General features: G+C 47.3%; 1 protein-coding gene and 1 long non-coding RNA gene across 3 annotated transcripts; one reads left to right on the top strand and one right to left on the bottom strand.

Moving 5' to 3' along the window:
• Positions 1–6,795: 6,795 nt before the first annotated feature.
• LOC121092825 lies at positions 6,796–19,710 on the bottom strand. The gene is made up of 3 exons (XR_005829392.1): positions 19,594–19,710; positions 11,841–12,656; positions 6,796–10,169 (listed from the first exon to the last, which is right to left on the bottom strand). It is a non-coding gene; the product is annotated as an uncharacterized LOC121092825 (long non-coding RNA).
• On the top strand, positions 8,853–20,538 carry GGT1 (gamma-glutamyltransferase 1). 2 transcript variants are annotated; one of them, XM_040604357.1, is made up of 13 exons: positions 8,853–9,175; positions 9,820–9,947; positions 10,182–10,271; positions 11,297–11,489; positions 12,648–12,805; positions 13,700–13,849; positions 14,367–14,503; positions 15,353–15,540; positions 16,347–16,474; positions 17,325–17,437; positions 18,520–18,633; positions 19,702–19,886; positions 19,975–20,538. In XM_040604357.1, exons 1-12 carry the CDS (start codon positions 8,853–8,855, stop codon positions 19,843–19,845), a joined length of 1,866 nt encoding a protein of 621 aa, XP_040460291.1. In that variant the 3' UTR covers positions 19,846–19,886; positions 19,975–20,538. The 2 variants fall into 2 exon arrangements, with proteins under 2 accessions (XP_040460291.1, XP_040460282.1); XM_040604348.1 differs by having other exon boundaries at positions 19,702–20,538.
• The last annotated feature ends 568 nt before the right edge of the window (positions 20,539–21,106 follow it).

Genomic DNA, 21,106 nt, shown 5'->3' with positions numbered 1-21,106 from the left:
CTACCATCCTTCTCAAGAAAGTAAAGATCCGGTGTGTCAAAGGTTGGAGTGGGGCAGAAGGACTGGGCAGGTTTGGAATTGAGACATTAACCACCTGATTGATCCTGGTAGGTGAAGAGATAGCACCTAGCCATGCTGACTGGCATCCAGGCAGACTTTGCATCATCCTGCTTTTGCAGGACAGCCTCCTGGCTAAAAATCAGGCTTGGGACATGTAGGCTTGTATCCTTGCTGTGCCCATGCTTCAGGCAAGCTGTGATTTGCCTGTGCTGTGTTCTATCTAGATGGGCATTCAGCTCTGGTGTTCAAAGGTGGGTCTAAGGTTGCTAGCAAGTCACAGACAGCAGCAGTGGCCAAAGCTTTGGTAGCTGAGTCCTTAGAGTCCAAAGACAGTTAATGCAGCTCGTTACCTCAAGTCTGGGTTGCTACTGGGGTTTATGCTGTACTGTTCAATGGCAGGTAAGCTGCTACCTTTGAGGTGCAACTATGCTTCTAGAACTGGCACAAGCAGACGTGTAGGGTTGTTGCTTAAAAGCCTCAGTGAGGTTTAGTGATGGAAGGCAGGTTTCTTCATCCCTACCTTCTTGCTTTGCCATCCTTCCAGGCAGAGGGTGCTGCTATGGGAGCAGGGGTGGCAGAACAGGCACTGCATCTTGTCATTGCAGCTGGAGTTTTAATCGGAAATAAACCCAATGACAGCGTTAAGGTAGTGTGCAGCTGTGATGATTGCTGAGGAAAGGTGTATGAGCTGATCGAGTGCCCTCACGTTGCAGGCACTTGCTCACACTTGGTCGAGAGGAGGTTGTTCCCACGAAATGTAAACACAGCTGAATCTGTCAGGGTGTCTGGGTTTAATCTGCAAGGTACAGACACACTTAAAACCCAGACTTCTTGAATCACAAGGGTGCCAGCTGGGTAGGCAAGAGTGGTGTGAGGGTACATGACCATGTGGAGATGGGAGCGCTTCTGCTTAAGATGACCACATATCTGCACTGTTGCTTAATGAGAATTTAAGAGCTAGTGATGAGGTGCGGCAAAACTAACATTTGCATTACGTGGTAACCCAATCCAAGAACACAGACTGAATCTGCTGGTGATATACAGCATTTGTGGATGCTAAAATATGCATTTTAAAATGTGGGTTCTTGACTCTTCACCTAGTCAATGATTACTTATGCATTCCTTTGGTACTGTGAATTCAAACATAATGAGTTTCAATGAGTTAATCTCCATGAGCAGAGCGGTACAAATATCAGGTTGTATGGTACGCTTCAGAGAGCTTTTAAGTAACGTAGTTACTGCTACAAGGATGTATTGTCCCTAGAAAGGGGTTCACTGCTTGAGAAAGGATATTCAAAGAGTATCAGTACATAAAGATCTGTGCAAAAGGACAGGACGGACTTTGCAAATACTCTGGAGAGGTAAGGAGCAATTAGAAATTACCTTCATTAAGCCAGTCCCCTCAGCCTGGAAGTGCTGTATGGGATTTCATATTTAGCAGAATATGGGACACTGGGACTTTTTTTAATGTATCAGATGAAAGCTTGCCAAAAGAAAATGATAGAACCTGACTAACCAGTCTGAATAAGCTCAGGTCTAGTAACTTCTAGTCTAACGGCAGAAGAACATCTGAAAACATCTTTTGCAACAGTTGGGAGAATAGAACTATTTTAATGAAGCATTTTGATTTTAAATTGGGAGGGAATGTAACAGTGATGTCCTGCATGAGTTCATAAAACTTTAATAACTTGCATTTTTGACATTGAGTTTGTCAGTTCTGGTTTTCTGGGAGGTCCCCAACTAGAAAATACTGTGAAAACCATGTGAAATGGGCTGTTCTGCATTTATTCCCCCTTTCTGCCTTTTTTCACTTCAAAGTTTATGCTGAAGTGTCTTAAAATAAAAAATGTTGGATTTGACACTAAAATTCCTGCAGGAAAACATGAAAGGTATTTTTGGAAAAAACAATTTCAAGAGGAAATTATTGTCTCTCTCAGGGAACTCTGAGTTTACTCTACATTAAACAGCATACGACATGCCATTAGGCTTCAGAAAACCCAGTGTCTGTGGAGGAGTTGCGGATTTCGATTACAATAGCTCTTTTTGTAAAATGCATACCTGAAAGCCAGCTGGAACAGCCTGCTTTATTCAGGGACTTTTCCCTCAGTTCCCTTCAGCGTCTGGCTGGCCATCACAGCAGTAAGTAGGGACCACTGATCTTCACTGAGGCCTTTCTCTTTAAAATTGATCCATATGCACATGAGCCCTCCATGCCAGCCTTACCGAAGAGGGTGCTAAAGGCTTGTAACCTGCATCCGAGGGGAGGTAGGCAGCAAGTCACACAGGGTGCAGGCCAGCTGGACAGGCGCTAGCTGTGAGGAAGGCTTGTAGCTGAGCTGAATGGAGTAACTGCGTTTCTTCAGGGATTGCTTCGTCCCCCTGCTCCATGCAGGAGCAGTGCCTGGATCCAAATTTGGAAGCCTGTTTGGGCTTCTTCGTGGCTTTGCTGAACTCTGCTTTAGTTCCCTTCTTGCTGGTGCAGATGAAAACTGTGTAAGACTTCAACTTAAATATATTGTGATGGATAAGGACAAGAACTTCTTAGCTTTAAGTTCCAGCTTAATACCAGAACACATCTCTTGTCTCATTGTGTGGCCTGGAATTTACTAGGCTTAAAATATCTGCTTGTGCTGATACTTAAATATTTGAGTCAGTTTTCTACAGAAATCTGGGTAAGACTTGCATTGGGAATGATTTCCTTAGATACAAGATACAAGTTAATAACTTGTTTAAAGATACAAGTTAATAACTTGTTTAAAGATACAAGTTAATAACTTGTTTAAAGTCTTTAGAAGGCATTGTGTGGAAAAGGTAGAAATAGTTATGGAAAAAATGCCTGCTAGTCACCGTGAAGACCAGTACCTGATAGGAGATTCTGTCTGCCTGTGTGGTTGGCTGCAGAACCAGAGTCCTGATCAGAGGCGTCCTGGTGACTGCTACTGTAAATCCTAGTAAAAGACCTGAGGGGAAAAGTATTTAGCACATAAACTTGTAGATCTTAAATGGCTTAATAAGTTCATGTCTTGCAATAACCGCAGGGCAAGGCTGCATGCAGGGAGGTTTTTATGGAACCAGACCTTTCTGTGCGAGTACAGGACATATGGCACGGGGAAACCAACCCATTCCTTGTGGGGCTGCTCGCGAAAGGAGAGTGCTCGGGAAGTTTGTGTCTCTCCTAACAAAGCCATAGAAGAGCAGGCACGAAGGTATCGCTCACAAAGTTACAAAGTTTTCTGCCATTTGGGCTAACACAGACCTGTTAGTGGGTAGAAATACTGCATCTGAGCCGTCCCAGTTCACTCCAAGAGTAAAGCTATGTACAGCCTGCACCAGGTCACCCCCCACCACTACTTTGGGATTATTTGCGGTGAGATACAAAGACCCCATAGTAATTGGAGACCTCTGACCTGGTAGGCAGGAGGCAGGTCTGATGTTCCAGCTACGTAGTCTTTACACAATCCTTGTTGTGTAAGGTGTTTATCCCCTGACCTTTGGGTAATTATGGCATATATTAGCCTTCCAGAACCTAAGAACTGTAGATTGTGTAATGAAGGAATTGCTGATGAGGAATGGGCAACCTAAGCTTTGGATTTAGCATGTGAGAAGGCATAATGTGCTCTAGAACGCATAGGCAAAGACCCTGCTTAGCCAGAGTCATACTAAATCTTACAGAACTGCTAGAAAACAGGTATATAAGCAAAGTACAAGATTAACTCAGAGCAGCAAACAAATCTTGCAAACATTTCTGCCTTTTGAAGTGGAAGGAACTGCTGAAATCACCAGAAGTAGCCATGGACAGTCCCAGTGTACTTTCTGTGTTGGTCTTGTCTTAATTTTTCTCAGTGCAAGTTCTCTTGGAGCAGATGACCTCAGCTAATTAGCTGCTCAGAGGCTGATGACCCTTGATATTCTTGCAGATGAAAGCAGAAGTTGCTGGCTGTCATCCTTACTGACAGTTGCGGGAATGCATGGTTAGCACAGTTATACCCGAAAATTTAAACTGTCTTCTGGGTAACTGGGTGTGCGCACAGACTCCTAGTGCAAGGGCTTCCCACAGGTGAAGCAATAATTTGCTTTCTTCATTACACTAGCTCTCGGTGAGCTCCCGTATGGCCTGGCCCCCCAGCAGGGTGCTGGGAACAGCCCTTGGGTCAGACAGCACCTACAGCTGTAGCAAGACAGGATGTCAGTGATCAACTTGGTGTACCCAGTTCTGGATTATGCTGTTAGTGTAAGTAGCTGTCTTAGAGTTTTATATATACTTTAGAGGTGGCTCCACCTGTGTGATTGGATGTAGGCACCTTTGTTAGGTTGCCACATAACGCTGGATCAGTAACGGGACATTTGTGTGAGCAGCCCTTGGGCCTCTGCTGGCAACCTGGTTCTGCTTTTCTGAGGCCTCTGTTGGCTTAGACCCCTGGGGGCCCTGTGGCAGTCTTGCAGCTGTTTGCTTTACGTGCATTCTCACTCAAAAGTCACTGACAGTTCACTCTACACAACAGTAGAGTGTGCAAACATTATTTCAACTGTTATCGATAACAATGCCATATTTAAATAATTAATATGGATTAGACTTTGAGTTTTATCAGAAGAGCATATCCTGTGTCCTGTGACAAGATTCAGATGTCCAGTCTGTCCTTACGTACTGTGTGCTGCCCGGGGAAAGGAAGGACAGATGTCTCAAAGCTAATGGCCTGGGCTGGGGATGGCAGTACACAGAAATCCTAGGAGTGGGTGCTGAGGTATGCAGCTGTTGCAAGATGGGTTTAAAGCAGAAGCCTGTTGGGTTGAAGATTGTGGTTAACGTTTTAGGTGTTGTCAGTGGATGCTTCCTTCACTACTTCATTCAAGAACAAGGCAGTGCCTGACCATACCTGGACCCTTTTGTCATCCTCTGGTATCCTGCTGTTCTTGCTCCCCTGCTTTCTGGCTGGTACCTCTCCTCTTTCTCCTCTTTCAGTTTTCCTGGTGCTTTCCCTGACTGAGGCAGGTACCTCATCTCTACAGTGTACACCAAACCCTCTTGGCAGAGATATCAGACCCTGTATCCCCTGCCTGATACTACCTAGCCTGTTGCACTGGGGCCCTTTTATTTAAAAAAAAGAGTGTCATGTTTAAATAAGGCTGTGAATATAGTGTGTTTAAATAAGGCTGTGACACATCTGAATACAGCTCAGTGGGGTTGCTCGTGCAGGCGTAACTCTGCTGCTTGCTAGTCCTCCCCCTCTGTTAAGATAAATTAAGACAGACTGTTGAGCTACATTTTAAATTCCATGGCTAGGACTGGCTGTTGGACCTTTATAACAGTGAGAAATAATCATATTGCTTTTAATGGTTTTATAGCCCCTCTCTCCTGGAGACCTGCTGCTGCTGCCAAGCAGCCCTGCGTGACTGAAGTGCTAGCCAAACTTCAAACACCTGCATTTGGCAGGGATCTGGAGGTTCAAGCCAGCCTCAGCAGACAATAGTTTGGGAACCAGCACAGGCGGTGGCCCGCAGCTACTCCTTCGCTCCCAACAATAAATCATAGAGGGGACGCAGTGAGGCTCAGAAAGACCATTGGTGCAAAAACTCAGCTGTTCCTGCAGTGTGTTTACCCAGGGCACAGAGCGGGTGTGGGTAGGTGGGTTAAAGGATGAATATCTGCAGGCTCCTGATCCATCTCCTGAATGCTTTATGGCAAACAAGATTCATTTGGCTCCTGCAGTGCCACAGTTAGGAAGGCAGTAAGGACTGTGCAAGCGATGCTTCCCTCTTGGGTCAGGCCTGAAAAAGGTTAAGGAGCTTACGGGAGTTGAGCTGGCAGTTAAGGTGGAGAGGATTATCCTCAGCTGAGTTTGCTGTCTGTGCTGTTGAGAAAAAGAAAACTGCAGATCTTCAACTTGTACATCTGCTGCTTCCTTAGCAGGATCAATCTGACAGCTTGCGCAGATGCAGTGTTATGAAGAGCATTCACTTTTTCTGGCCCCACTTGGGTCCCAGAGGCCCAGCCCAGAGGGTAGCGTGGTACCACAGTGCAGTACAGGAGCAGAGCCCAGCAATCTGTCTCTTCTTCACAGCAGTCTGGGTGCTTCCTCCTGCCCCCAGTGGTGTGTGTCTTACCCTCACCCCGGGGTCTGGCGGGCGAGAGCTGTGCCCGAGGTGTATGAAGTGGGCTGCAGGGCCCTTTTCAAGGTCTGCGAACTCACTGGGCAGCTGGGCACTCCGTGTGGGGCTCTTACGGGTCTATGAGATGCTCACGAGTGTCATCCCAAATCCAGAGAGGAGGTGAAAGATGGGAGCAGTAAGTACCATCTGAGGTTTCCCCCTTCTCTCCTGCTCTCAGAATAACTTGCCTGACAGGGCAGCAGATGCTTACAGGAGCCCAGCAGGGAGGCAAGCGGCTGTGCAGAACTGCATGGCCCCAGCCAGGAGCCTATGGGTTAACACACCCCAGGCTTGCGGCACAGCCGGCATAGAGCAGCCTTCAGAGGAAACAAAGTACCTTCTGCCTAGCTGGGGCACAGATAAAAGATCCCATGGCATTTCTTGTGAAGCCTGGAGGAGACTGCCAGTGCTGAAGCTGAACTCTCTCTGCCAACAAACAAAACTGTCTTTAAACTCTGAGGCTGTGTGTGAGCTATTGTTGGGGACATAATGGCTTCTCTGTTTCCCTGCGCAGTCATTGCTCTGCAAACATGCCACTGGTCTCTTTTAAAAGTAGTTGAGTGTAAATCAAGTTCTAGAACCTGGAAGGAGGTTTCATCCATTTACCTTTTACTGCCCTCAGTTGACATTTGTTTACAGAACAGCACATACAGTAGATTTACACCCTGGTTTGAGCTGCTTTACTTGGAGATGGACATCTTTAGTGCTCAGACTGCGACTCACAGATACAGGGCTTAGATAGCAAATGTGTATCTCCTAACTTAAATAACAGGAATGGGGGGGTGAGGTTGAGGGGGCAGTGCTTGCAAATCTCCTCCCTCTGAGAAAAGTTTTGGTTTGCCTGGCCTGGCCTGTTTCCTCCGGTTAGCTCAGTGCTGGCACACTCACTGCTCCCTAATCCTGCGTGTGCTGCTGCAAGGCACTGAGTGCTGCTCTGGCTGCTGTACTTTGGGCTGTTGAATATCCACAGAGGGTGGAGGGTTGGTGGATCCACTCTCTTCACCCACAGTGCCATGGATTGGCTCGTCTTTGAGGATGCTTCAGTGAGGTAAAAGGCATCTTGGCTGTTGTGCAAGTACAGCAGTCACAGTGAAAACCCAAAGCTGCACTACACAGGGAAAAGTTGGTCCCCGAAGGCAATATGATGGATTCATGTCTTTTTTCCTGGAACAATCCCGTGAATGGGAAAGGAAATGGGTCAAAGAGTAGCTGTTCAAGCTGTATTTCATGAACTGTCAGTCCCAACAAGGTGGCAGTGACGCTCCATCCCCTCAGTAGATCTTGACTCATCCTGGTATGTATCTGGAATATGCTTGCCCAAGAGCTCCTTGCTGTCCTATGCTCAGTCACAGATGAACTGTAACCCTGTGCATTCCAAGAGCAGCTGTTTGCAGGACTGGGAAATGTGGAGACATGAGCACTGGCCATCGCCCTCTAGAAGTGGCAAGCTGATCGGAAGGGTGCTCTGGCCAAGGACCCTGAACAGGAGGGGGTGCTCCACTGAGGTGTGCGAAATAGCTTTGGCCAAGGTTGCTTGCTGATGACTAAGATGTATTTTGCACTGGTCGTTGATAACTTTCTGGTCAGAGGCTCCTTCACAGATATGGTATTTAAAAGCAGATTATATTAATATTTTTAAAAAATTTTCCTCTGAAGACGATGTGAGCCACGACTAACAACAATTCTGCTCCTTGGATTTCCCTTCTCACTTACAAATCTGCCTTTTTGGTGTATCAGGTTACCACCTGCTGTAAGACAGGTTCTCGCCCAAGTGATAGTTGCTGGTTTGGGGCCTTTTCATTACTGGTCCTGTAGCACTTCAGAACTGCTAGCAAAGGGCTCCCAGGAGTCCCCCGGGTGCTCACTCACTGAAGCAGAAATCTCTGCAAATAGGATGGCAGTAATGGGTAAAGGGGAAGCTGGTAAAAGCTTTGGAGTTACTGGATCATTTGTTCTGCGCAGAGATGGCAGGGACATAAAGAAATGGTACTGGCAATGCCCATAGAAAAGGTCTTGATATGAATCTGAGTGAGGAAATATGTGAAAGACCCTCTGTGAGAGCTTCAGGGGAGGAGGCAGCTGTTCACTGCCTGCATCTCGGAACTCGTGGAAACCTGCTAAAAAGCAAGGACTGGAAAGATGGGAAGAAGTCCTATATACAGACTCACTGTGTGGCTATGAAGTGGGGAGGAAGAGGTCAACAGAGATGGCTGCTTACCTGGCAAAGCCAGCCTGCCTCCAGGGCGTGGGTGGGATGCCATCCTTGACTCCATCACATTACAAAATATAGGCAAAGGGCCTGACAGCATGTGCTGGGGGGAGGGGAATCTGCTAAAAAGTCTCTGATTGGTATTGCTGCCTTCATTTGGCAGCTAGATGAAATCCAGTCTGACATTGGGCCCCTGTCCTGTCAAGCACAGCAGTAAGTTAAATGCTTGCTGAGCATCTAAAATCCTCAGAACATAAAGTCACAAAGAGCAATCAGTTGTCATATTGCCACTGAAAGGTAACAGTAGCAGGACATCTTGAACATCCCCTCCCGTCTTGATACTCCACTTCAAAACAGGACATCACCCCGATGTAACCGTCAAGGCCAGAATTGGGCTTGCACCTCCCCTGGCCACTCCTTCCCAAACTGCCCTGCCATGTGCAGAGCTGGTGGCTGCAAAGGCTCGGAGGAGGGAAGCAGTGGATATGAAAGAAGGGAGATGAAAATACTGCTCTTGTGCCTGATCATCTGCTCCCTAGTTCCCATGTGCCCCAGAGGCAGCAAGGTTGACAATCCTGTCTCTTCCCACAGGAAGATGAAGCAGCGCTATGTGGTGGCGGGAGTCCTGGCTGCAGCTTTGCTGGGACTCACCTTGTTCCTGGGACTTTTCTTCGGGCTGCGTTCTGACTCAGGGGACACACACACTTACAAGAGGGCAGCTGTGGCTACGGACGCAGGGCAGTGCTCGATAATTGGAAGGTACCCGCTAATTGTGCTGTGACTTGTAAGCTCTGACGGTTCTTGCACAAGACTGTTTCCCCGATGTCCAGGTGCAAGCCTGGCCATTGCCCAGCACAGATAATCTCTAATCTCCCCGTAGAAAGAGGAGGCCGTAATAAAACCTGGGCTTTTACCCTGCCTGACCAGTGTTACTGCAGTTGCTCAAAGACAACATAGCAGGCAAAGAACCTAGTTGCATGAACAATGGGAACAAGAGATGCTTTTCAAGCTCCTGTTAAAAAACATTTATCAAGCTGTCCTCCAGTTCTGGATGCAAGTCTGCAGATTTCAGGCTCCTCAGAGAGTTGTCATTTCTCATGTGTAATGAATGTGTCAGGGATGCCTGTCCCCATGCATGTTTTGACACATCACAGTGTTTTCAGGCTAGTTTGGATGTGCCTCTAATGAGGGCTGATCTGGTCTGCACCTAGACCATTAGGATCTGTTCTCTAAGGTGACAAAAGCTCAAAACTTCCTACTCCTGAGGAACCTATAGTCTGGGTCTGGACAAATGTGCATTAGAGAATCTGTCACAGCTGCTCTGACGAGATGAATCCATTGCTCACAGGTAGCTGAGACACTGTAACATGTCACCATCCAATGCCTTCTCTTCTGCTGCACAGGGACATCCTTCAGCAAGGTGGATCAGCAGTGGATGCTGCGATTGCAGCTCTGCTTTGTGTAGGACTCATGAATGCTCACAGCATGGGCATTGGAGGGGGCCTCTTCTTTACCATCTACAGCAGCACAGGTAAGGGACCAGGGCCACACACATCTGGAACGGTTTGAGAGCTGTTTTTGTAAAGCAGGTGATTTATGCTACCTGAGAGAAGGTAAAAGACTGACTCACAGCTGCTGGGGGAACACACTGTCCTCAAAATAATTTCCAAGAAACTGGCTCACATTGTCAGACTTCTTCAGCAGAGACCATGCCTGTGTGTTGAGTCCAGAGCTAAATGCCATCTTCTTTGCTCTGTCATTAAAGGAAAAGTGGAAATCATTAATGCAAGAGAGGTGGCTCCAAAAAGAGCAACAGAGGACATGTTTGGGAACAACACGCAACTGTCTCTGAAAGGTATGGAAAAGGCTGTTTCGCTGCCTTTGGGGGTGGGGGGGCACATAGCTCCGACATTAGCTGCTACTGACATGTCTAAATTAAGAGCATTTCTTATGGTTAGGTTCTTACATATCTACAGGGTTGCTCACCTAGAAATGTCCTCTACTGTACACAATCTGCAAACTCCATCCTGAGAAGGAAGCTAAAAATAAGGTCCTTCAAACTAGTTGGTCACCTCAGCACTTCCTGCTTTTCACTTCATGAAATTGCAGGTGAATCCAAAGCATTGAGTATGACCTGTTCCGTATCTGCCGTCTTTCCTTTCCAACCTCTTTGAATAAATATTTGTGGATCAACTTAATTCTTCTCAGTTCAAATGTCCTCCCTAAATATCTTTTGTGGTAGCTTTAACTAAGGGTTCAGGGGCTCCAAAGAAGAAGTAGTAGTAATTTCCTTTCAGGGAAAACCAGAAAGAAATACTAACTAGTTCTCTTCATGGCAACTCCTGTAACCAAGGAGGAACAGCACATTGGAGGGGGTTGGAGAAGTGTGTTGAACTTCTGGAAGATGCCAGTAAAAACAGATTGACGCAAACTGCTGCACCACTGTGTAATGTAGTAATCAGCCCATTGCAATTGTAGTTACAATGCTACAATGAAGTGTTTGGCTTAAGTGTGTACACAGTCTGTGTCCTCTTACTGTAGCGTGTCCTCCGAAGGACTGGAAACTGCAGGCAGCTATGATAGCTTCTGTGTTCTGAGCAGCTTTTCTGTGGTACAGAGCCTACTGAGGGGAAATGACCCAAAAACCTGAGTTACCAGCAAGAGGATAGAGGTGTTTCAACAGTCCAGAATATGAAGGCATAAATGTCAGGCAGAATAATTCTCTTAGCATCATATGCATGAGCTGAGCTGGTCATAGTAGACATGGACATAATCCCGGCCTGAAAACAGGGCTGACAGAGAAGCCTGCTCTACCTCCTACTCCATTAATTGCTTTCTTTTCTTGCTGTAGAAGACTAATACATTCCTCGTTTGCTCTAGGAGGACTGTCCATTGCTGTTCCAGGAGAAATCCGTGGGTATGAACTGGCTCACAAACGTCATGGCAAACTGGCATGGAAAGACCTGTTTCTGCCCAGCATCAAGTTGGCAAGAGAAGGATTCCCTATTGGGAAAGGCCTTGCGGCAGCCATCAAATCAAAGGAGGAGTCAATTGAAAGGAATCCCTCGCTGTGGTAGGTAGAGCAGTTGCTGTTCTGTACAGAGAAATTTGGAACTGCATCCTAGCTGAAAAGTCTCTGTGTTTGTGTAATGTAGCGTCTGCGAGGAGTGTGCCTCCCCTCCAGTGACTGTACTCGTTGTACCTGCTGATATTATTCCAGCTACATGAAAGTGCTAAATCATGTGGCCAATTTTAGGAATGTTCAGTCCTGACCTTTAAAGGGAGATAAATTCTGCTTTTAAGATCCATTTGTCTGAGCAAAGGTGGAATTAGAGTACATGCTGGGATAAATCTGTCAGATGGCAGCATATTTTCTGAATCCCCAGCTTTTCCTCATGCCGCCAATGCGCCAAGCTAATCTTACCTGCGTTTGGGGCAATTGCAGAGTCTCCTTGAACATCTCATCTGCTGTCAGGCAGCGGGAATTTGGGTCATCTCTTACTCTGCAGTCAGCCTTCCTCAAGCAGTGCCTCTGACCATCCACTTCTGGCAATAACTGTGAACATGAAGGGTTTAAAATGCTTCTTCTTCTTACAGCCAAACCCTTAGTGTCTACTGGAGATCATGCTTAATCCTCTCTTGTCCTTAAAATCTCTGCCAGCTGCAGGTTGGCTTCCAATCCAATTGGGATGTACAGCCTGGGCCTATCTCCTGTACTTGCATCTGGCAGGTCCACAGCAGCACATTCATGACCTATGATGAGGGAGCTAGAGAGGAAACTGTCTACCTCAAAGTGCTCTGAAAAACAGGGATTGAAACGCATTCTCCTGGACTCACTGGAAGCTTTGAGCCTTATAGCTTCATAGTCTGTGCTCTGAACTGAACTGCTTGAGTTCAAGGACTGTGGCCCCTCCTGGGCATCTTGAGGCAGTTGTTGGCCCCTTGGGCAGGTAGGGAGGGTGGCCTGCCTTGGTGAGAAAGATCGACGCTCCCTCCTGCAGGCTTCGCTGAGCAAATCCTGAGCAGTGTGGAATCCCAGGTCAGAAACCGCTGTTCACTTCTGTGTCCCAGCGTGAGGTATCAGGACCCCTGGGGCATGGCTCAGGCAGGTTCTCTTCTCTCCAAGAAGCCTCTAGCGTGAACACTCAAGTACAATGTCAGCTGGTACAGGTACACATAGTTTTGAACGTGTCTCTCAGATCTGATCTTCTCAATCTCCTTTCTCTGTTAGCGAAGTGTTCTGCAGAGGAGGGAAAATTCTGCATGAGGGTGATATCATCAAGATGCCTAAACTAGCCAACACATACGAGACTATAGCCAGTGAAGGAGCAGATGCCTTTTACACAGGAAGCCTGGCAAAACAGATCATCGATGACATCCACAGTGTAGGTGAGAAACAGGACGTCTTTCCAAAACAGCATGAGTGACCTGACTGCTGCAGCCCAGCATCCAGGGAGGAGCCGGTGACCTGCAGAAGCCTTGGAAGCAGGTCAAGCCTGCTGCCTGAAATGCTGTCTCTGAGATCTGTGGCAACAGGACACCCAAGAGAAGCCACTGGCGCTTTAACGGATGCAGTTGAAACTCAGTCAGAAATGGATAGTATAAACTGTGCATTTCTGTGCCATATAGTCTAGCAAGACTGTGCGTTTCTGGATAGAGCTTAGTGGATATAGCTGTTTACAGAGCCTGAATCCAGCACGTTTCTACCTGAAACATTACATACATGGTCCTGTAAACTCTGAGCTTGTGTAATCGCTCTGTGCCACTAGATGGCGGTAGTACCCTAGCCTTACTAGCTAGCATTGGCTTGCTTCAGCGAACCTCACGTGAGTAAGTCAATTACTGGCTCTATTTGTGGTGGTGAATTACTGTCTTCCCCCTTCTGATGAGAAAGGCAATGGAATACACAAATTATTTTGCTTGTGGGGTAGCGGAAAGCAACTGCACCCAAAAGCTGCATCCTCCTCCTGTAAACAGGACTCTTAAGGACGTTTTGTTACCTGACATTGTTGGTGTCCTTTGTAACAAAAAGATGGATCACCAGATTTTTGGCTGCCATAAATCAGCCCAACTTCAAGCTTAGGCTATCTGAGCCTCAGCTGGATCTATCAAGGAATAAATTAATCTCCTGTGCACCCATCTTTGCTTTCTTTACCTTGCAACTTTTTGGATTTGTCTGTGTTCCCTCCTGTCCTTGCTGTGATGCATGGTGATGGACTATTACCTCCCCTTCCCACTGGCGATCACTTAAACCCACATCTATAGTTTCTTTCTCTTTTCTAGGGGGCATTGTGACATTGGATGACCTGCAGGACTACAATGCAACAGTGATTGAAGACCCCATACAGATCACACTTGGGGAGTTTACTCTCTACACACCTAGTGCCCCCCTGAGCGGCCCAGTGCTAGCCCTCATTTTCAACATACTGAAAGGTGAGATGCCACTGAGCAGCACCTTGCAGGCAGCCGGAGCTAGGAGAGCTCCAAAGACAATGCCTTTTTTGTTTTGGGAGCTGGGCCTCCCTCGATAGCCTTCCAGCAGCAGGTGAGAAGTTGTAAGACCCCAGGAGGGATCAGAGATGCGGGAACATTCCTCTTCTGCTGTAAATTCAGGGATGTCACCTTCCCGCTTGAAATACAGGAGCGAGAGGAAAAATATGCTTCTGACTGGGGCACTTACCTGATCCCTGCATGGGTGAAAAGTAACTTGTACTTCAGGCTTCTTTGGAAAACATCTCTGCAAGTACACATCCTGCTGGTGATTCCCACAGTGCTCGAAACTACTCTTCCTGTAGCTCCTGTGTTTTCCATGCAGAGATTAGGACGGTCCAGTGACTGCCTCTCTGTGGAGACCGGGCCTCAAGGTTGTATCATTTGACACAGGTTTATTAGTGGTCCATTGACTGTGTACTTCCCTCTGCGTTCACAATCATTTGTCTTCTGTTGCCAGGATATAATTTCTCTGCTGACAGCATCAGAACCATGGAGGAGAAAGGCCTGACTTACCACCGCATTGTGGAGGCCTTTCGCTTTGCCTATGCCAAGAGGACTTTACTGGGAGATCCAAAATTTGTCAACATTACAGAGGTACCTGGCAAAAGCCTTTTCTTTCTGCAACCAAGGTTGACTGGATCATGACTTAAAAGTTCTTGGGTGACTAAACTTTGTCAGGGGTGCTCTGTGCCACCTGCTGTTGACAGGCACTCTGAATCAAAACGTGAAGTCCTATGTGACTCATGGCTGAGCTGTGAGGGATATAAATGGAGGAAACCTTCCTGCTGTAAGCAAAAGCAAAGTCCTCAATTCACCAGGAGCATTTTGAGTATATTTAGGGCTAGCCCTCCCTGTTTTCATAGTGTTGGAAGCCTTATTCATTAGATGACATTCCCAGCATCCTTGTGGCTCTGTAACCACAGTCCTGCCTATAGTAAATGGACCAGCGGATGGGAAGGGGTGAGGCAGGAACCCCGCTTTCCCCAACTTTGCATTTTGTGCTTTTACTTCTGTGAATCTGCAAAAGCAGCAGGATCTGAGCCCAGCCCAGCTTGATGGACACAAATTTGCAACGTACAGAGCTTGTCTTGGCCTAGTCCTCTCAGCCTGATCCCTTTCCTCTCATCTCTGAAGCAAGAGTAGCACTGCTTGCCTACGCCTTACAGCAGTGTTGGGGACAGCTTTCCATAGATCTACAGTAATGGCTGCTGATTAACTTCCTACTAAAGGGGTGCGTTGTAACAGCTGCTTCTGTGACTGCTTAGAATGCTCTTTGGTACAATGTCCATCTTTCAAGGAGGAGGAAAGTCCCTGCTGGAAAACTGTAGCCTCACTGCTGGGATTTGCCACTCCTCTGTGATCTGAAGTATTGGATATTAGCCTCATAACCACGTGTCTCTTAAACTTAATCTGCTGAGTAACTGCATTGGATTTCTCTGACAGGCGATCAGAAACATGACGTCAGAGTTCTTTGCGGATGGTCTCCGGAGGAAAATCACAGACAACACCTCCCATCCAGTTGACTACTATGAGCCAGTATATTACACTGGAGATAATGCCGGTACATCCCACCTCTCCATTGTGGCTGATGATGGCAGTGCTGTGTCCGCCACCAGCACCATCAACCAATAGTATGAGCTCAGACATTACTTCCATGTAGGCCTTTGCCATCTTCCTAGTGGTGGTTCTGTGGTTGGTATAAAACATCACTGAACTGTCGTCTCTCTGGTGGGGTAGTGATGAGTAGCGCTGTTGATAGGCACTTCTGCTGAGCTTGCAGGTCAGTTCTTAATGCTAAGGCCTGTGTGGTTGGGTCAGAGGGCAAGATGTGTCCTCTCTCATGTTGAGTTTTCCCACCGAGAAAATATTCACTGCATCCGGATCTTCTCATAAGCAGTGGTATCGCCGCTGGCTGTGATTCTCTAGGCTTCTGGAAGGAATTTGAGCTAATACAGCTGGCCTGGAAGTGTGGTGTTTGGCTTCAAGGGCTGTCAGGAAGAGCTGTGTTGTGCACGTATGGCCTGAGGCTGGGGGGTGATGGTTCTTTTTGTCTATAGAAAATGTCTCCAGCTTGACACGCCTAAGCAAGACTCATTCCCAGATGTGCCAGCCTTTGAGCTATTCTGCCCCTGAATGGAGTGCATTACTGCCCGGCTGGAAGGGGAATTAGTTGTATTTAGCTGCTGTGCTGTTTTTCCCCTTAGAGTCCATGCAGGGGAGCCATACAGCAGGGCTCTGGGCTGCCTTTCCTCTTTGTGTAGCTGTGTACTCATAAACTGTTTCCTTCCCCCAAGGGGTGCCAGAATGTCCTTTACAACAGGAGGGAGTAGAGAGTTACTCCAATCAAATCCCAGGTTTCACATTGCAGTAATTCACCTGAAGCTGCTCCTGGATTTGCTCTAGTTTTGACATGTCTGCACCAACTTGTTTTCTCTAGCTTTGGCTCTGATGTGCGATCCAACGTGAGTGGAATCATATTTAATGACGAGATGGATGACTTCAGCTCACCTTACATAATTAATGGATTTGGGATCCCTCCTTCTCCAGCAAATTTCATAGCGCCAGGTAGCTGTAAACTACCTTCCCGACTCAGTCGTTTGGCTGTATCTTGCATACTAACGCTGTAGTGTCTGCAAGGTGGGCTGCAGCATGCCTGTGATCAGGCACAGCTCTGGGGCTTTCTGCAGAGGCCAGGGATGAAAGTCACCTGGCATCCCTGCCAAAAGCACACAACCAGCTGCCCTGGTGCATGCTGAAGGAGGAGAGGCTGTCTACAGAAAAGCTCTTGTGTATACCTCCTTCCGACAACCAGAAATCCTTTCCCAGGGAGCTCAGTACACATCAGATGAAATTACTTAGGGCTGCAAAAGATTTCTTTGAACAGGGAGGCAGCAGCAGGAGCTGACTGCAGAGTGTTGGATGGCACTGTCCAGCCTTCTCCCTGCGCTGCCTTGGGAGCTGTAGGGCAGTTTTGGATAGATCCAGTTCGTGTACCTAACCCAGGCAACCTGCCTGCCCCGCTACTGTTTCCTGCAGACCTGTCTCATTGCTGCTAAAGCGGGCTGGGATTCTGCTGCCCTCCTGTACCCTCTGATTTGGAGAGGGACAGTGAAGAGGAAGGACAGGAAGGGAAGTCCCATAGTGTACTGCAGGCATCTGCATCACCCCAGCTGAGACAGGACTGTGGAAGAAGGCACCTTCAGCCTCTGCATGAAGGACCAGGGTTAAGCTTTGCATTGCAAGAGCAAGAAGATGAGTGCAGGGAATAGTGGGATCCCCAAGGGCTGAACAAGACATGTGAGCTGAGTCAAGAAGGCAGATACTGAGACTCTAGGTTTAGACATGGGGCAGTAGCTGGCAGTTTGTAAGCTGGAGGTGGAAAGCTGAGTCTCTCTTGCATCTGTGTCCCCAACAGGTAAACAGCCGATGTCCTCTATGTGCCCTTCCATCTTGGTGGATAAAATGAAAAAGGTCAGGATGGTGGTTGGTGCTTCTGGAGGAACAAAAATAACTACAGCAACAGCACTGGTATGTGATGATATGGGCAAAGTGGGGAGAAGGCTGGGGCCAGACAAGGTGGGGGAGAGGCAGCATCTGGGGTGAGGGGCTGCAGTCTCCACCTGTGACATGACCGTGGCTGTGGCTCCCTGCTGTGGGCCAGGGGTCCAAAAGGGAGGTTCCTGTCTGACCTGCTGAGGGCCGGACCTCCAGTGCCAACTCCTGCCAGACCTACAAAGGCTCTGCTATTAAATGACTTCCTTCAGTGATTCCAGGTCTTTTCTTTGGCAAGTTGTTCTTACCACTTTTAGAAGTGTTGTGACTTCAGTTTAGCTTTGACTTCTGTTCTTTGGATCTTGATGGAACTAGTCTCTATCGAGTTTAGAGCCGCTCCCATCCAACATCCTGAACTTTGGATGAGAGTCACAGAGAAGCTAAATAGGGACTTAGGCCAGGCATAGTGTGAGGCCCATCTGACAGGCAGGCTCTCTGTGAGCCGCTGTGACAGCCACTCAAATGCCCAGCGAGCCCAAAAGTGATTGCAGGAGAAAGCTGTCCCCTGTGCCAGCACACAGCAGTCCAGAGCCCCAGGCTAGATCTTGCTGTCTTACTGAGGCAGAGGAGAAGTCTTGGTAAAAACCCCTACAAGCGGCTTTCTGAGCCCTTGATCCTGAGGCTATTTTCACTTGCCAGCAGCCCCAACCTGCAATTCAACCACGCAGAGATGAGCCAGGTTTAAGGAAGCCAGCTGTGCAGTAGCAGGTAGCCATAGCTGTGTGTTTGCTGGGGTGACTGCTGTGTGTCTAAGCCAGCACAGGCTTAATCATAGTGTGTGAATCCAGCTACAATGGCTTGAGGATCTGATCCTTTTACTGTGTTAATTTTAGTAACTCACGGTCTCTTTCTGTGGGAACCCTTCTAGGCATATAAAAGCTGACTTGGTGCAATGTACCTGCGTTTTGCTCAGCCAAGAGAGGAACTGCTGAAAGCAGCAGGAGCCACCTTTTATCTGCACTGGTGAACATCCTTCAGACGTCTCTGCCTATGTTGCTACAAGGGTCGGGCCTCTTTGAAGACAAGTAACTAACATTAAGGCTTTTTGCTTCTTACAGACGATCATCAATTCCATCTGGTTTGGCTATGATGTGAAGAAAGCAGTGGAAGAGCCCAGAATTCACGATCAGCTGTTTCCCAATATCACAGAGCTTGAGCAGCAAGTAGAGGAGGTTTGTCTAGCTAGAGTCTGGGGGGGGTGTGAATTTCTTGTATGGGCTGGGTTCCTAACACTGGGAAGGCACGCACTTGTGGAAAATCATGAAGCTTTGCCAAATGTTTCTAGGTGAGCAGCGTTAAAGCTGGCACAGGTCAAGTACTGGGTCACAATAAGCTGTTCAAAGTGTACCTTTAGTCTCAGTCACGTGGGTTTGCAGCCTAGCACTTTCAAGTGTGACCTATACCTGAAACTGAGCGTAATGTATCTTGCAGTGTTGCTTGGCTTGAAGGACTTGCAAAATAGAAAACCACGTTAGGTTCTGAACCATTCAGCAGTCTGGATCCAGTGACCCTCAGGAAACTCTTGTCCTGTTGTGCAACCTCCTAATGAGTCCTAAAGCACTGGCACAGAGCTAGCGAGGGAGGACACGCAGAGGGACCCAAGAACAAACTTGGAAATATTTTCACAGTTAAAAGTCTCTGTGCAGCACTGTCAGCCTGACAGCTGATGGCAAGATCTGCCTCACTCTGCATACCACTGCCTGAGCTGGCAGCTTCATTCACCCTGAGGAATTACACTCCCAGAGGCCTGAGGCACATGCAGTCTTTGTACATATCCCATGCCTCTATATTAGGAAAAACACTCCTGTGTAAGGCTGTTTTCCTCAAACTATGCAGAAGATCCTCCTTTAATAAACTTCTTACTAAGGTAACAGCTGAGATACCTGCCTGCACTGGGGAGGATGCCCTGCTCTCTACAAGTCCTGTGTTTTCTCCCATTCCCAAACAGGATCCATCAGTTCTGGCTGCTGTTATATGAGTATCTGAGGCAGAATGCTCTGAGATCAGGAGTAGTATTGGTAGCCCACACTGAGCAGCACAAATGTCGCATCTTCTCAATTCCACCTCTTCAAAAGCAGGGTATCCCAGAAAGCAAAGGGGAGAGGAGGCACATCACGTCATTTTAAACCTACCTAGTACAGGCACTGGACGCTTGGGTGGTCATGGAGGATGCAGGTCGCAGACTACAGCAAGTGTGTAGTTTCTTTCTCCTCTTGTCCTCATTCACTTCTGCATTCCAGGCTATAGAAGAACAACTACAGAAGAGAAAACACGATACCACACGGGTGAGCGGCGGTGCGGTTGTGCAGGCCATTCTCAGAACAGATGAAGGATGGGCTGCAGCCTCCGATTCCCGGAAAGGTGGCTTCCCTGCAGGCTACTGACATGGCTCGGCTCCTTTTTTCAGTGGTCTAGTGACACTGAGGTGTGTTTGGGGGGAAGATCTTTTAGGTCTGCAACTCAGGGACTTCTCACAGGAAAAAGAGCAAATTTACCTGTGGTTCTGTTGACAGAGCTGGGACAGTTCTCTACAGCCATGACCGAAGTGCCTCATGCCACAGCAGTCTGCTAAGACAGGCATGTCTACCAGGACGTGCAGTACTTACTTGAAGAGTCTGTTCTGCCTTGAAGAGTTTGTTCCCTGCCTCCTCTCCATCCCATGAAGACAGATTGGGTTCCCAGAGTTTCTGAAGAAGGTCCAGCTCACTTAAGCTGCAGGAAGTGTTTCCCCTGCACAGTGTCAGCTACCAGGAATGTCCCTGTCACTGCTAGAGAAGAGATTTGTTTCCTGTGGAGTAGATGGGAGTTACAGGACTCTGGGGACTGGGTTTTCTAAGTTACAAACTAATAGGTCTGTGCCATAGCAGGAAGCCCAGCTCTAGACTGGGATAAGCCTTCACAAACTCACCACTCTTTCTTTTAACAAAAGATGTTTCTGCTTTTCATTTCAGTTGATTGTTGGAGATGAGTGGGGAAATGGCTTCAAACTTTTTTATATTTCTGTTGAGAAGGTCTAAAGGGAAGATGCTACCTGTAAAACTCTGAGCACAACTAAAATAAATAAATATGGAGTCATACATTTTTCTTGCGTGCACGGTTGCTACTGTGAAAAGGGATGGTGAGAGTCTACATGAAAGCTTTCCTGAGGTCATTTTTCTTCACTCCTTCTGACAAAGCTATGAGTAAAAAATACAGTTAAATATCCAAATCAAACTTGTTTTTCTCCAGTTTACCTTTTACCACGTCATACTGCTGTCCTGAAATACCAGAGTCTGAGGAAATGAAACTTCTAAAAAAAGGGCACGCTGCAGCTACGCTTGTTTGAGGGTAAGCTACCATTAATCAGACAATCAATGACCTCTCAGAAATCTGTATCTGATACGGAACAGCTAAGAGTGCCTGTACCTATGCATGAAGGTGTTTTGGCTTGTAGAAACTTCTTGACAGTTTCTAAGAACCTTAAAATACAGAATGCATTGAAGAGAAGATGAAATACTGAATTGTTAGGCATCAGGCACCCTCTTTTCTGGTAGTTTTTGTAATTGAGGAGAGTCTAGTTTCAAGGAATAAAGTGATAAAGTGACCATGCTTAAATCTGTGTCACAACTTTGATGTATACATTTGCTTGTATCACTGCCACCTTTA

This window comes from Falco naumanni, chromosome 1 (assembly GCF_017639655.2).
Source record: "Falco naumanni isolate bFalNau1 chromosome 1, bFalNau1.pat, whole genome shotgun sequence".
Lineage (NCBI taxonomy): Eukaryota > Metazoa > Chordata > Aves > Falconiformes > Falconidae > Falco > Falco naumanni.
This window is presented reverse-complemented; position numbering and strand designations above follow the sequence as displayed.